Raw genomic sequence first — 13,679 nt, 5'->3', positions numbered from 1 at the left:
TATTTTGTTCTTTAAACACCTTTTTGGTGACCAACATGTTCAGGTCATGTCCCCATTGCAGCGTAATAAACTTCCTCATGAAGTTTAAACTATAAAATATATATATTTATGTTTTTCTTCAATAAGCTGATTGACTGGACTAAATATTTTAATATGCAACTGAATCTGTTGAAACTATTTTTCTTCATATTATCCATGTCACAGTACATGAATAATATGAAAAGCCTTCAAAAAGTCTAAAAATGTCATAAAAACCATTTAATGGAAGTGACATAAAGTAAATTCAACCATGGAAAACAAAGTAGCTTCAACTGTCACCATCTCTGTACTTTTTATGATCTTAAACATGTAAAACCTGTAAAGCTTAAAGTTCCACCCTGTTAGGAAAGATTGTGGAAAATGTTTATTCAGCAGAATTTAAAAAACCTAATGTTATATTTAGTCATTAAAGGTCAGTTATCCTGTTGAAGGTTAACTAGCTAAATGTTGACCACATGAAGAGCTTCAGGCAGATTAGTTAGAAAAGTTCCACCTGTTATGAACCAAATAAGGTGGAAATTAGGGTGAAAAGTAATAATTATAAGTCAAATAAAAACATTTCAGATGATGGAATCGAGCTGCAGTCTGAGGTTTTATCAGATGCTATTTGTCTGTTTTCACTAGTTTCCTCATTGACTCCTGAGGGGAACGACGAGTTCCTGTCCTGGAAAATCCACTACAGGAATTTCACCTGTTTTCCCAAACAGAACCAGGACAAACACTCCACCTGTACTTTGACTGGGCCAATCCTGCGTCAGAGTTTAGAACCAAACACTTTGATTCTAAACGGCTACCTCTGGTGGGTTCAAAAATAAAACATTATATAGTAAAAGAGACTCTTTTTAAGAAAAAGTCCTTATTTTTCTAAATTTAAATGTTTAACTATTTGTGGTCTATAAATGTTCATAACAGGTGAAACACATTCAGAGACAATGGTGAGAAAAACACCTGAAATATTAATTTATCCTGAACTTACCCATTATTAATGTCTTATTGTTAAACATGTCAGTGATGTAACACAATATTTAAAACATTAATACTTTTTTTTCAAATGTCCTGAAGCTGAAATGTTGCTGCAAAACCAGAATCACCCAGTTATGTTTTTAATACATAGTTCAGCATATTTAAATATGATTAGTGGCTGTAACAATAGAATATGATGGAATATGATGAGCAGATTACAAACACACAGCCGTTCATCATTTACTTAATTTATTTAATATCAATACATATTTATATAACTATACAGACACAAATAAATAATGATTAATACTGAATAATATATATATATATATATATAAATTCCCTTCTCTCCCTCCGCGGGTGGTCTGTTTCATCCTCTGAGCTCGGGTCCTCTACCAGAGGCCTGGGAGCTTCAGGTTCTCCTCCAGTATCTTGGCTGTGCCTAGAACTGCACATTTCTGGACTGAGATGTTGTTCCTGTTTGAGCCACTGCTCCAGTTTGGGGGTGACTGTCTGCCCCGAGGGCCCCGATGACCACAGGCACCACTGTGGTCTTCACCTTCCAGGTCTTTTCCAGTTCCTCCCTGAGTTCCTGGTATTTCTCCAGTTTCTCCTTTTTCCTGATGTTGTATCACTTGGTATTGCTACATCCACCACAACGGCTTTCCTCTGTTCTTTATCCACCACCACAATGTCCGGTTGGTTCTCCATCACCATCTTGTCTGTCTGGATCTGGAAGTCCCACAGGATCTTAGCTCGGTCATTCTCCACCACTTTTGGGGGTTTTTCTCCACTTTGATCTCGGGGCTTCCAGTCCATATTCTGCACCATATATATATATATATATATATATATATATATATATATATATATATATATATATATATATATATATATATATATATTACCTGGGAATACCACAAGCAAATGGCAACCTCGATGAGGTCACAAGGAAAGGAGCCACAGCCAAATACCTCCAACGAATAAGGCAAGTCCTGAGAAGCCAGCTCAATAGCAAGAACAAGATCCGTGCAATAAACAGCTATGCCTTACCAGTAATCAGATACCCTGCCGGAATAATTAGCTGGCCAATGGAAGAGATGAAGGCCACGGATGTTAAGACTAGGAAGCTACTAACCATGCATGGAGGGTTCCACCCCAAATCCAGCACCCTGAGTCTGTACACGAGCCGTAAGGAAGGAGGCAGAGGACTAGTGAGTGTGAGAGCCACTGTCCAGGATGAAACATCCAAGATCCATACATACATCAAGGACAAAGCCTCAACAGACGATGTGCTCAGCGAATGTCTCAGGCAATGGGGAACAGAAGACGAGGTGCTGGAAGTACCATCATGGGAGGACAAGCCCCTACATGGGATGTACCACCGACAAATAACTGAAGTGGCTGATGTCAGGAAAACCTACCAATGGCTGGAGAAAGCTGGACTCAAGGACAGCACAGAGGCTCTCATCCTGGCCGCCCAGGAACAGGCCCTAAACACCAGAGCAATAGAGGCTCAGATCTACCACACCAGAGAAGACCCAAGGTGTAGGTTGTGCAAGGAGGCCCCTGAGACAGTCCAGCACATAATAGCAGGAGCAAGATGCTGGCAGGGAAAGCGAACATGGAACGACATAACCAAGTGGCGGGCATAGTGTACAGGAACATCTGTGCAGAATATGGACTGGAAACCCCGAGATCAAAGTGGGGAAAAACCCCCAAAGGTGGTGGAGAATGACCGAGCTAAGATCCTGTGGGACTTCCAGATCCAGACAGACAAGATGGTGATGGAGAACCAACCGGACATTGTGGTGGTGGATAAAGAACAGAGGAAAGCCGTTGTGGTGGATGTAGCAATACCAAGTGATACAACATCAGGAAAAAGGAGAAACTGGAGAAATACCAGGGCCTCAGGGAGGAACTGGAAAAGGCCTGGAAGGTGAAGACCACAGTGGTGCCTGTGGTCATCGGGGCCCTCGGGGCAGTCACCCCCAAACTGGAGCAGTGGCTCAAACAGGAACAACATCAGACATCTCAGTCCAGAAATGTGCAGTTCTAGGCACAGCCAAGATACTGGAGGAGAACCTGAAGCTCCCAGGCCTCTGGTAGAGGACCCGAGCTCAGAGGATGAAACAGACCACCCGCGGAGGGTGAGAAGGGAATTTTTTAGCTTCAGAGATTCAGCAGCTGAGATTGAGTCTAAACTCCGATGTGATTCATCCTGCAGTGAATCCGTCTCTCTTTATAGATTCTCCCTCTTCTTCCTCACATCGTGTCTTTAGGAAACCTTCAAAACAAAAACGGAAGATTTGGGATGTATCTTACTAGTGAAAGAATTACATATAAATAATAGTCTTTACCACCTGTGTAAACTTTGCTGGTGAATGTTATAACACATAATATAAGTTTTATAATATGTTACATTGTTTCATTTCTAATATAGGCTCTTGTGTCAGATAATCTAAGTCAATGTTAGAGAATAATTAATTATTTTAGATTTACAGAATCTCAGTTATCCTTCATAGCAGCTGAACCCGTATTACACCGAGCACTGTAGCTAATATTAGCTGGTATCTCGCTGGTGGACATAAATACAGTAAAGTAATATTATAATCACAATATATACACAATAATATGTCCATCTTACTTGTGAAATGTTGTCTGTGGAGCCTCACATCAATAGTCCATCGATCAGAACAACAATATCCTCAGTGCTGAGGCATCTTCTGCTGTTTTGGTTGAGCAAAGTAGGAGGGACGACCTCTCCAAGATGGCCGCCGTATTTCCTGCTCCGGAGCAGCCAATGCGGGTTTACTCTTATATTATGTCTATGGGCCGGACAACCAGAAGAAAAAAGTTTGGCTAAAACTTACGATGAGCTGTGGAGGCAGCAAGGTCCCCGGTTCGAATCCCAGCCGGTTCTGCGGTGGACCCGTCCAGGATGGACCTGGGCGGGTTGGTGGTTCGTTCATCGGTCCCTCTTCAGGGCTAACCTCCACTGTGATCCGCTTTTTCAGTTAGTCTGCGGCACATAAAGTTTGCTGCTGTCAGATTCGTCTCTCTCAGGTCCAGCAGAGGACGGATGGACTCAGTGGACCTCTAACCGTCCAACAAGCCAGAACAGAACCGAGAATTAAATCATGTTTATTATCAGAGTCTCATCTGCTGGTTATAACAGAAACATAAATATTATAAAACATCTGGAATCTGAACTGGGGAAGAGGAAGATTTAACTTCATGAAATCTAAAGTCGGATCTCCGCCTGGACTCCCAGGAACCGGGTCAGAACAGAACCTGTGCTGCTGATTGGACCCCGTTATGTTCAGTGACCAGACTGGGACTGATGGGAGGAAGATGGTTCTGATGGAGGTTCTGGTTCTGATGGTCATCTGATCTTCATCTAAACTGGTTCCGGCCTGGAAAACCGGATCCCATCAGAACCGAACCTTTTGACCCCTCACAGAGCCACGGCTCGGCTGTTGATGCCGAACCGGAAGCCAGTGTTCTGCCTCTTCCTCCAGCCTCTGCAGCTCATTGGCTGAGCCTCCGGCTCTGGCAGAGGGCCGCGCCGGAAGCAGCAGCTGCGCCGCGGGGGATGGAGTGCCGATCTGCCGCCGTGTCGACCCTCAGCTGGGGGCTGGTGGTCAGCGGGGCGGCCTTCCTGCTGCGGCAGACGCGCCGCTGCGGACAGTACGGCCGCTACGCGGAGCCGGGCGGCCGCTGCTGGCCCGCCAGCCCGGCCTGGTTCCTGCAGGAGGTCCCGGCCTTCCTGGTTCCGCTGATGCTGCTGCTGGGTTTTGGAGAACCGGGCCCTGACACCGCGAGGTCGCTGCTCGTCTGGACCTTCATGCTGCACTACTTCTACAGGTCAGAGGGACCGGACCGCGGCGGGTGGAGGTTCTGGAAAGGTTCGGGGTGTTTTGGGTCATTTAGTGACGCAGTGAGCTCAGGTATAGAGTTTCGGAACCAGGGGCGCCGCCAGGAATCCTGGGCCCCTGACTAAAGACCAGTTTCAATACTGATAATTAGCTCAATATTTACTGCTCATGAGTTTATCATCCAACAGTCCACATCCAGGATGCTAGTAGGTTGTTAATGTTTTCTATTAGTTTAGATACTGAAACGTCTCCATGGCAACAGTCTATAGCAACGAGCAAAACACACATGAAGCAATCCAGACTTCTAAACATGCTAGTAGCTGCATTTTATTCAGGCTGCAGTTTAACTTTAATAAAATATGTTTCTCCATATTTGTTACAGCTGTCACCATGTAGCAGTTTGTTATGAGGCAGATAATCTGAAAACAATCATCTCCTCCATCTGCTTCCTGAATTACTGGTTAAAGTGATGCACCGTTCTGACCAAAACTACCAATCAGAACCAGGAGGAGGGTCTTAGTGCTGTCAATCATCCTCATTCACTCACTGCTAAATGTGCTAATGGTGGAGAAACAACTAATCATTACAGGAAACCGTTTATCTGCCATCATTGGTAGATATGCTAACTAAACTTAGCATTCAGTTTGAATCTGCACAGCTCTGTGCTAAGCTAGCTGCAGCACAGCTCTGTGCTAAGCTAGCTGCAGCACAGCTCTGTGCTATGCTAGCTGCAGCACAGCTCTGTGCTATGCTAGCTGCGCTCTGTGCTATGCTAGCTGCAGCACGGCTCTGTGCTATGCTAGCTGCAGCACGGCTCTGTGCTAAGCTAGCTGCAGCACAGTTCTGTGCTATGCTAGCTGCGCTCTGTGCTATGCTAGCTGCAGCACGGCTCTGTGCTAAGCTAGCTGCAGAATAGCACAAATCAAGGGGGAGGAAGGATGAGCAGCACCACATGAGATTGTGATTGACAGCACTATAACTCTCCTGCCTCTGATTGGTTGTTTCTAGCACTGAGAGAAGGCAGAGGAAATATTTTTTTACAGATTACCTCTCATATCATACTGTCACAACATGATGACAGTTTTAACAAATATGTGAAAAAAATGTTTATATAAAATACTGCACTTTAATTTCACTCAGGAGGGACGTGGGTTAGAGCTGCTGCTGACTGACTCATCTGTTGTTAAGTGGTAAAAGGTACAAGGGCAAGTTAGTATATGAATATGTTGGTAATTTTTTTCCTTAATTCATTAAATGCTAGTGAAATGGAGGCAAACAGTAGTTTGTAGCTAAGCTAACTATGCTAAATGGTTGATAGTCTCAGTCTACTCACCTCTCTTGGAGAAAAACTGGGTTATAAATTAACACTCTTGTCTTTTTCTCTCTCTCCTCTTTTTGAAAACCTGATTTTATAACTTTTCTTAGCAGCATAGCATAGACATGAATACGTAGACGCCTCATGGAGCGCTGAGTCCTACGTAACAGCGCCGCCATCTTGTATGTGGCAGCAGGGGATCGGAGCTCCTTCGGTCCTTTGCTGTGTTTCAATCGTTTTACGAAACAAACTGGATTCATTAGGATTACCTTCCCCAGGTAAGGATGAAAGATCAGAATCACTTTGCAGCCAGAAATTCGCTTCTAAACAACCGGAAAATATTTCCTATGTAGCTAGATTGGCCTGAAATAACCGCTGATTGTTAGCATAGCAGCTAATATAACCGCTGATTGTTAGCGTAGCAGTTAATATAACCGCTGATTGTTAGCGTAGCAGCTAGTATAACCACTGATTGTTAGCATAGCAGCTAATATAACCGCTGATTGTTAGCGTAGCAGCTAGTATAACCACTGATTGTTAGCGTAGCAGCTAATATAACCTCTGGTTGTTAGCATAGCAGCTAACGTTTCATACTGTTTCCTAATGAGAGCTGATGAGAAACGGCTGTTAGAGGAGAAGTGAATTAAAAACCAGAGGATTTAGTGAGTAAAGGTCAGTCAGGATCAGAGCTGGAGCTGCTGGTCTTCAGTCTGTTTCCAGCTCAGCTTCTCCATGTCGGTGTTTAGCTATAAAGATGCTACGAGTCAGAGCCCAACATGCTGAAAATGGCTTTTTATGAATGTGAAGGAAACATTTATGTATTTTCTATTTCACTTTGGGATAATTTCTCTTTTATTCTTGGCTTTAGCCTGTGAACCAGGACGTCTCAGAAGTCATTGAGTTCTCCCAGTGTGACCAGCAGACTGAAGCCTGTGACCAGTGTTCCCAGTATAATGAATACATGTTTTATTCTTTCACTTTTTGTTGTAAATATCTCAATCTGAAGTATTAGTGTATTAATGTAGCTTTTGTAATGAAATAAACATAATTTACTGTTAGAATTATTTTCTCTCTGCTGTCAATAGTTGACAAACTGTAATAAATATTTATTCTCTGGAAAAAAGTAAGAAAAATATGTAGTTTAATGTTTGACAATGACTGATTTATAAATCAAGTCATTTCTCAATAACGTATAAAAAATACAGGAAAATTATTTGTTTGTCTTGAAATGTTAAATGTACATTAAATTATGTAAATATATTCTTTAATAAAACTGTAAAAGTTTCTGTTCATCAATATTAATATAAAAATGATCAGAATCTATCAAATCAAACTTTGAGCTCTTTATTCAGAAAACTATTAAATAATCACATCCAAAGTTAGAAACTGTCTTTAGTCATTTCTCTGATTGCCAAATATATTAATGTGTGAGAAAATGTGTCAATGGCAGAAATGAACTTAAATACTTTGTAGAACTTTGTGAAGTTCGGTCCATTTACCTGTTTTAGCTACTGGCACATATTCCACACATCTGGTTTCTGATTGGATCAGGAATGACGTCACGGATCATGACGTCATTCCTGAAGAGTCCAGGACCTGAACGCCTCATCAGAGCCCAGGCTCTGGAGGTTAACTGAACTGAACAGAACCTAAGCTGGTTCTGGTTCTGGTAAGACACAGACGTTCCTGCTGGCTACCTCACCTGTCCAACCTGAGTGGACCCAAAATGGTTCCACCCAGTTTGGTTCTGTTGGACCCGGAGCAGACGAGGTTCTGCAGTGGGACCAGCTGTGATGCATTTAAGGAACCGCTGGTTCTGTGGGAATTTACAGACCCGTCTAAGATTTCTCAGACGGGTTTAGTTTGGGATTATGGATTATAGATTATGGGTGGAATCCTTCCTGTTGATGTTTCGGTCGGCTTTGGTGGAGATGTTCTGGTTCTGGTTCTGCAGGAGCTGCATCTACTCCCTGCTGACCCGCGGGCGGCCGGTTCCTCTGAAGATCATCTGCTCCTCCATCGTCTTCTGCTCTCTGAACGGCTTCCTGCAGGGACACAACCTGCTGCACTGCGCTCACCTGCAGCACACCTGGCTGACCAGCGCTCGCCTCTCTGCAGGTCAGATGCAACGCTCCGCCGTGGCAGGAACCGGTTCTGAAGGAGTTCTGAAGTCCAAAAGCTGAACAAGCCACCACAGGACATTCAGAAGCACGCTAGATGTGAATTGATTTGTAAAGATGAGATGAGGACGTTTGGCTTGTTCAGCGGGTTCTGAAGTAGGAAAGTGAGGAATTGGGCCATTGGTTCTTCACTGACCTCCACACCTGGTGGTTCTGGGTGGGTCAGGTTGGGTCCAGATGTGCCTCCTGCTGGACTTCATGTCTTTATTCTGTTTTCTCAAGGCTTTCTGCTGTTTGCTGTCGGTCTGACCATCAACATCCACAGTGACCACATCCTGCGTAACCTGAGGAAACCTGGGGAGTACGTCTACAGGATCCCCCACGGTACGGCACAAAGACTCTATAGCGCCGCCTAGTGCCGACTCCCTGCTGACCGCTCTCCGTCTTCCAGGGGGGATGTTTGAGTTGGTTTCTGGTGCCAACTTCTTTGGGGAGATCACAGAGTGGTGCGGCTTCGCCCTCGCTGCTTGGTCCTTTCCAGCCTTCGCCTTTGCCTTCTTCACCATCTGCTCCATCGGGCCCAGAGCCTACCATCACCACAGGTACCGTTCAGTCCCAAACTTTCAGGATCAAGCTTTGTTAGGGTTGGGTAATGGTTTGGGTTTTAGCTCGCATCAGAAGAACTCGGGCTGAATCGCTCCCTGCGTGTCTTCCAGGGATTATAAGCGGCGGTTTGTGGACTACCCCCGCTCCCGGAAAGCCATCATTCCCTTCATTCTTTAGGGATGGAGGCCCAACCTGTGAGAACTGGTACCTTCTGGAGGCTGTTGCAGTTCCTCCTTCTCAGAGAACCAACACCGAGCCCGAACTGGACCGGTCCAGGCTGACGTTCCCTCCATCCAGGATGGGTTATAGGTCAAGGGTCAGGACCAGAGCACCAACATCCCCGCAGACCCCGCACATCCTGGACTCAATCTGTCCAGGCTTTCACCATCAGGTGGCGCCACAGAGACAGTTTGTCCCTGCAGACTGTCTCTGTGGGACACGTGAACTCCTAACTGAGTGGTTCTGGTTCTGGGTCGTCTGCTGCTCTGCAGTGAAACTAAATAAGCAAATTTTAAATGTTATTATTCATTTTCTCTAAATTTGGTTCTATATTCACATGTATGTGTTTTTATTCTTCTATTTCCTCTAAACATTATGTACTTGTCTTAATGTCGGTCCATCAGAATAAACATTAAAGCTGATTCAGACTGTTGACGGGTTCTGGTTCTGGGTCTGGGTCTGGTTCGGTGGATTCCTCTCTCTTGTCTGAGTTGCAGCCGTTTATATGTATTAAATATTAATATTAGCTCCTCCTGAACATGTGACTCTGTTTTTCTCATCCTGGTTGCAAAGAACTGAAACGTTTAGTTTGTTGTTCCGTATCGTTGACAGGATTTAACTCTTCCATCAAATTTATTAAAAATCTGGTTTAGAGTTAAATGCAGATGGATTTGTTACTGTGGGAGATTTTAACACTGAAACTGATGTAGCTCATTGTGCTGCTTTAGGCTCATTGTGCTGCTTTAGGCTCATTGTGCTGCTTTAGGCTCATTGTGCTGCTTTACGTTCATTGTGCTGCTTTAGGCTCATTGTGCTGCTTTAGGCTCATTGTGCTGCTTTAGGCTCATTGTGCTGCTTTAGGCTCATTGTGCTGCTTTAGGCTCATTGTGCTGCTTTACGTTCATTGTGCTGCTTTAGGCTCATTGTGCTGCTTTAGGCTCATTGTGCTGCTTTAGGCTCATTGTGCTACTTTAGGCACATTGTGCTGCTTTAGGCTCATTGTGCTGCTTTACGTTCATTGTGCTGCTTTAGGCTCATTGTGCTGCTTTAGGCTCATTGTGCTGCTTTAGGCTCATTGTGCTGCTTTAGGCACATTGTGCTGCTTTAGGCTCATTGTGCTACTTTAGGATCATGGTGCTGCTTTAGGCTCATTGTGCTGCTTTAGGCTCATTTTGCTGCTTTAGGCTCATTGTGCTGCTTTAGGCTCATTGTGCTGCTTTAGGCACATTGTGCTGCTTTAGGCACATTGTGCTGCTTTAGGCTCATTGTGCTGCTTTAGGCTCATTGTGCTGCTTTAGGCACATTGTGCTGCTTTAGGCTCATTGTGCTACTTTAGGATCATGGTGCTGCTTTAGGCTCATTGTGCTGCTTTAGGCTCATTGTGCTGCTTTAGGCTCATTGTGCTACTTTAGGCTCATTGTGCTGTTTTAGGCTCATTGTGCTGCTTTAGGCTCATTGTGCTACTTTAGGATCATGGTGCTGCTTTAGGCTCATTGTGCTGCTTTAGGCACATTGTGCTGCTTTAGGCTCATTGTGCTACTTTAGGATCATGGTGCTGCTTTAGGCTCATTGTGCTGCTTTAGGATCATGGTGCTGCTTTAGGCTCATTGTGCTGCTTTAGGCTCATTGTGCTGCTTTAGGCTCATTGTGCTGCTTTAGGCTCATTGTGCTGCTTTAGGCTCATTGTGCTGCTTTAGGCTCATTGTGCTGCTTTAGGATCATGGTGCTGCTTTAGGCTCATTGTGCTGCTTTAGGCTCATTGTGCTGCTTTAGGCTCATTGTGCTGCTTTAGGCTCATTGTGCTGCTTTAGGCTCATTGTGCTGCTTTAGGCTCATTGTGCTGCTTTAGGCTCATTGTGCTGCTTTAGGCTCATTGTGCTGCTTTAGGCTCATTGTGCTGCTTTAGGCTCATTGTGCTGCTTTAGGCTCATTGTGCTGCTTTAGGCACATTGTGCTGCTTTAGGCTCATTGTGCTGCTTTAGGCTCATTGTGCTGCTTTAGGCACATTGTGCTGCTTTAGGCTCATTGTGCTGCTTTAGGATCATGGTGCTGCTTTAGGCTCATTGTGCTGCTTTAGGCTCATTGTGCTGCTTTAGGCTCATTGTGCTGCTTTAGGCACATTGTGCTGCTTTAGGCTCATTGTGCTGCTTTAGGCTCATTGTGCTGCTTTAGGCTCATTGTGCTGCTTTAGGCTCATTGTGCTGCTTTAGGCTCATTGTGCTGCTTTAGGCACATTGTGCTGCTTTAGGCACATTGTGCTGCTTTAGGATCATGGTGCTGCTTTAGGATCATGGTGCTGCTTTAGGCTCATGGTGCTGCTTTAGGCTCATTGTGCTGCTTTAGGCTCATTGTGCTGCTTTAGGCTCATTGTGCTGCTTTAGGCACATGGTGCTGCTTTAGGCTCATTGTGCTGCTTTAGGCTCATTGTGCTGCTTTAGGCACATGGTGCTGCTTTAGGCTCATTGTGCTGCTTTAGGCTCATTGTGCTGCTTTAGGCTCATTGTGCTGCTTTAGGCTCATTGTGCTGCTTTAGGCTCATTGTGCTGCTTTAGGCTCATTGTGCTGCTTTAGGCTCATTGTGCTGCTTTAGGCACATTGTGCTGCTTTAGGCTCATTGTGCTGCTTTAGGCTCATTGTGCTGCTTTAGGCTCATTGTGCTGCTTTAGGCTCATTGTGCTGCTTTAGGCTCATTGTGCTGCTTTAGGCTCATGGTGCTGCTTTAGGCTCATTGTGCTGCTTTAGGCTCATTGTGCTGCTTTAGGCACATTGTGCTGCTTTAGGCTCATTGTGCTGCTTTAGGCTCATTGTGCTGCTTTAGGCTCATTGTGCTGCTTTAGGCTCATTGTGCTGCTTTAGGCACATTGTGCTGCTTTAGGCTCATTGTGCTGCTTTAGGCTCATTGTGCTGCTTTAGGCTCATTGTGCTGCTTTAGGCACATTGTGCTGCTTTAGGCTCATTGTGCTGCTTTAGGCTCATTGTGCTGCTTTAGGCACATTGTGCTGCTTTAGGCTCATTGTGCTGCTTTAGGCTCATTGTGCTGCTTTAGGCTCATTGTGCTGCTTTAGGCTCATTGTGCTGCTTTAGGCTCATTGTGCTGCTTTAGGCTCATGGTGCTGCTTTAGGCTCATTGTGCTGCTTTAGGCTCATTGTGCTGCTTTAGGCACATTGTGCTGCTTTAGGCTCATTGTGCTGCTTTAGGCTCATTGTGCTGCTTTAGGCTCATTGTGCTGCTTTAGGCACATTGTGCTGCTTTAGGCTCATTGTGCTGCTTTAGGCTCATTGTGCTGCTTTAGGCTCATTGTGCTGCTTTAGGCTCATTGTGCTGCTTTAGGCTCATTGTGCTGCTTTAGGCTCATTGTGCTGCTTTAGGCTCTTTGTGCTGCTTTAGGCTCTTTGTGCTGCTTTAGGCTCAGTTGGTTTGGTCTCCGCTGTCCTTCCTGCTCTTGTGTTTTTTTCATTTCATCAAAGGGCCGTTTGTGGCAGAAGGCGTCGATTAAACCAGATTGCTAGAATAGTTTCTGCAATTTGACACATACTTTCTTGAAATGAGATAATATTGAAAATCTTTTCACTGATGTCATCTGGCAGCTCTACAGTCTGCAGCTCTACGTCTCTTCATGAGGCGGGTCAGATTTGGGCCCAGGCCTTCAGGCCTCGTCTTGAAACTTTAACCCAGCAGCAAAATGTTCTGCTTTTCTTGTTTAGGGTCAGCAGAACCACGTTTTAAAGGAAAGCTGCAACATTTCTCATAAACTCAGATTTCAGACCCACATTCAGTCAGAACCTGGCAGCTCCTCAGGTTCTGACTGGTGTTGGAACATTTCCTGAAGCTAACGCTGCAGAACTGCAACATAGGAAAACATTCATTAAATGATCCTGCTCAATGGAGAGCCAGGATTTTAAACCTTTCCAAGCAGAAATCCGGCCTGCGGATCCAAAGCAGACGACCTCTTCTTTAGATTTTAACGGCAGCTTGAGTCCATTATTGTTGCACTACTGCCATCTGTTGGATCCTAATATCTATACCTCAAATTCTCCTAATCAGCCCAGTATTTGGTTGTACAGTGAACAATCTTGTTCTGAACACCAAGAAAACCAAAGAGATCATTGTCAATTTCAGGAAGCACCGCCCTGACCTCTTTACATCGATGGCGAGTGTGTAGAGAGGGTCCACTCTGTCCGGTTCCTGGGCGTCCTCATCACCGCTGGATCGACTGGAAGAGAACATCACAACGATCACCAAGAAGGCTCAGCAGCGCCTACACTTCCTGAGTGCTTGGACCCCAAACTGCTGCTGACCTTCTACCGCTCATCCATCGAGAGCTGGCTGACGTACTGGATCAGTGTGGAACCGTAGCTGCACCGTGGCAGACGGGGAGAGGCTTCAGAAGGTCGTCAAGGCAGCACAGAGAATCATTGGCTGCCCTCACGGTGCCTAAACAGAGCAACAAACATCCTGAAGGACAACTCCCACCCTGACCTCAAACGGTTTGACCAGGAAGCTACAGGTGCTCAAAAACAGTTTCTTCCCAAAAGCTG

The 13,679-nt window shown here is 45.0% G+C and overlaps 2 protein-coding genes and 1 long non-coding RNA gene across 5 annotated transcripts in view; 2 read left to right on the top strand and 1 right to left on the bottom strand.

Annotated features, from left to right (window-relative positions):
* LOC103471937 (mechanosensitive cation channel TMEM63B-like) overlaps positions 1-13,529 on the bottom strand; it is a 32,294-nt gene extending 18,765 nt beyond the window's left edge. For 2 of the 3 annotated variants that reach the window (XM_081612094.1, XM_081612095.1), the window contains exons 1-3: positions 13,440-13,529; positions 13,277-13,354; positions 3,876-4,024 (exon numbers count right to left, since the gene is read on the bottom strand). In XM_081612094.1, coding sequence (XP_081468220.1) covers positions 3,876-3,974 — 99 coding nt within the window. In that variant the 5' untranslated portion in view covers positions 3,975-4,024; positions 13,277-13,354; positions 13,440-13,529. The remainder of the gene's footprint in view (positions 1-3,875; positions 4,025-13,276; positions 13,355-13,439) is intronic. The other variant, XM_081612096.1, reaches the window with a different exon arrangement.
* LOC103471931 (3-oxo-5-alpha-steroid 4-dehydrogenase 2-like) lies at positions 4,018-9,573 on the top strand. Its single transcript, XM_008421222.2, has 5 exons — positions 4,018-4,869; positions 8,150-8,313; positions 8,598-8,699; positions 8,767-8,917; positions 9,032-9,573. The coding sequence occupies exons 1-5, from the start codon at positions 4,598-4,600 to the stop codon at positions 9,096-9,098; spliced, it is 756 nt and encodes a 251-aa protein (XP_008419444.2). The 5' UTR covers positions 4,018-4,597; the 3' UTR covers positions 9,099-9,573.
* LOC145553572 (uncharacterized) lies at positions 4,876-7,479 on the top strand. The gene is made up of 2 exons (XR_014089601.1): positions 4,876-6,473; positions 7,064-7,479. It is a non-coding gene; the product is annotated as an uncharacterized LOC145553572 (long non-coding RNA).
* Positions 13,530-13,679: the final 150 nt, after the last annotated feature.

This window comes from Poecilia reticulata, chromosome 1 (genome assembly GCF_904066995.2).
Source record: "Poecilia reticulata chromosome 1, P_reticulata-male-v2, whole genome shotgun sequence".
In the NCBI taxonomy this organism is placed as follows: Eukaryota; Metazoa; Chordata; class Actinopteri; order Cyprinodontiformes; family Poeciliidae; genus Poecilia; species Poecilia reticulata.
Note: the sequence above shows the minus strand (reverse complement) of the source record. Positions and strands in the feature narration are given on the sequence as shown.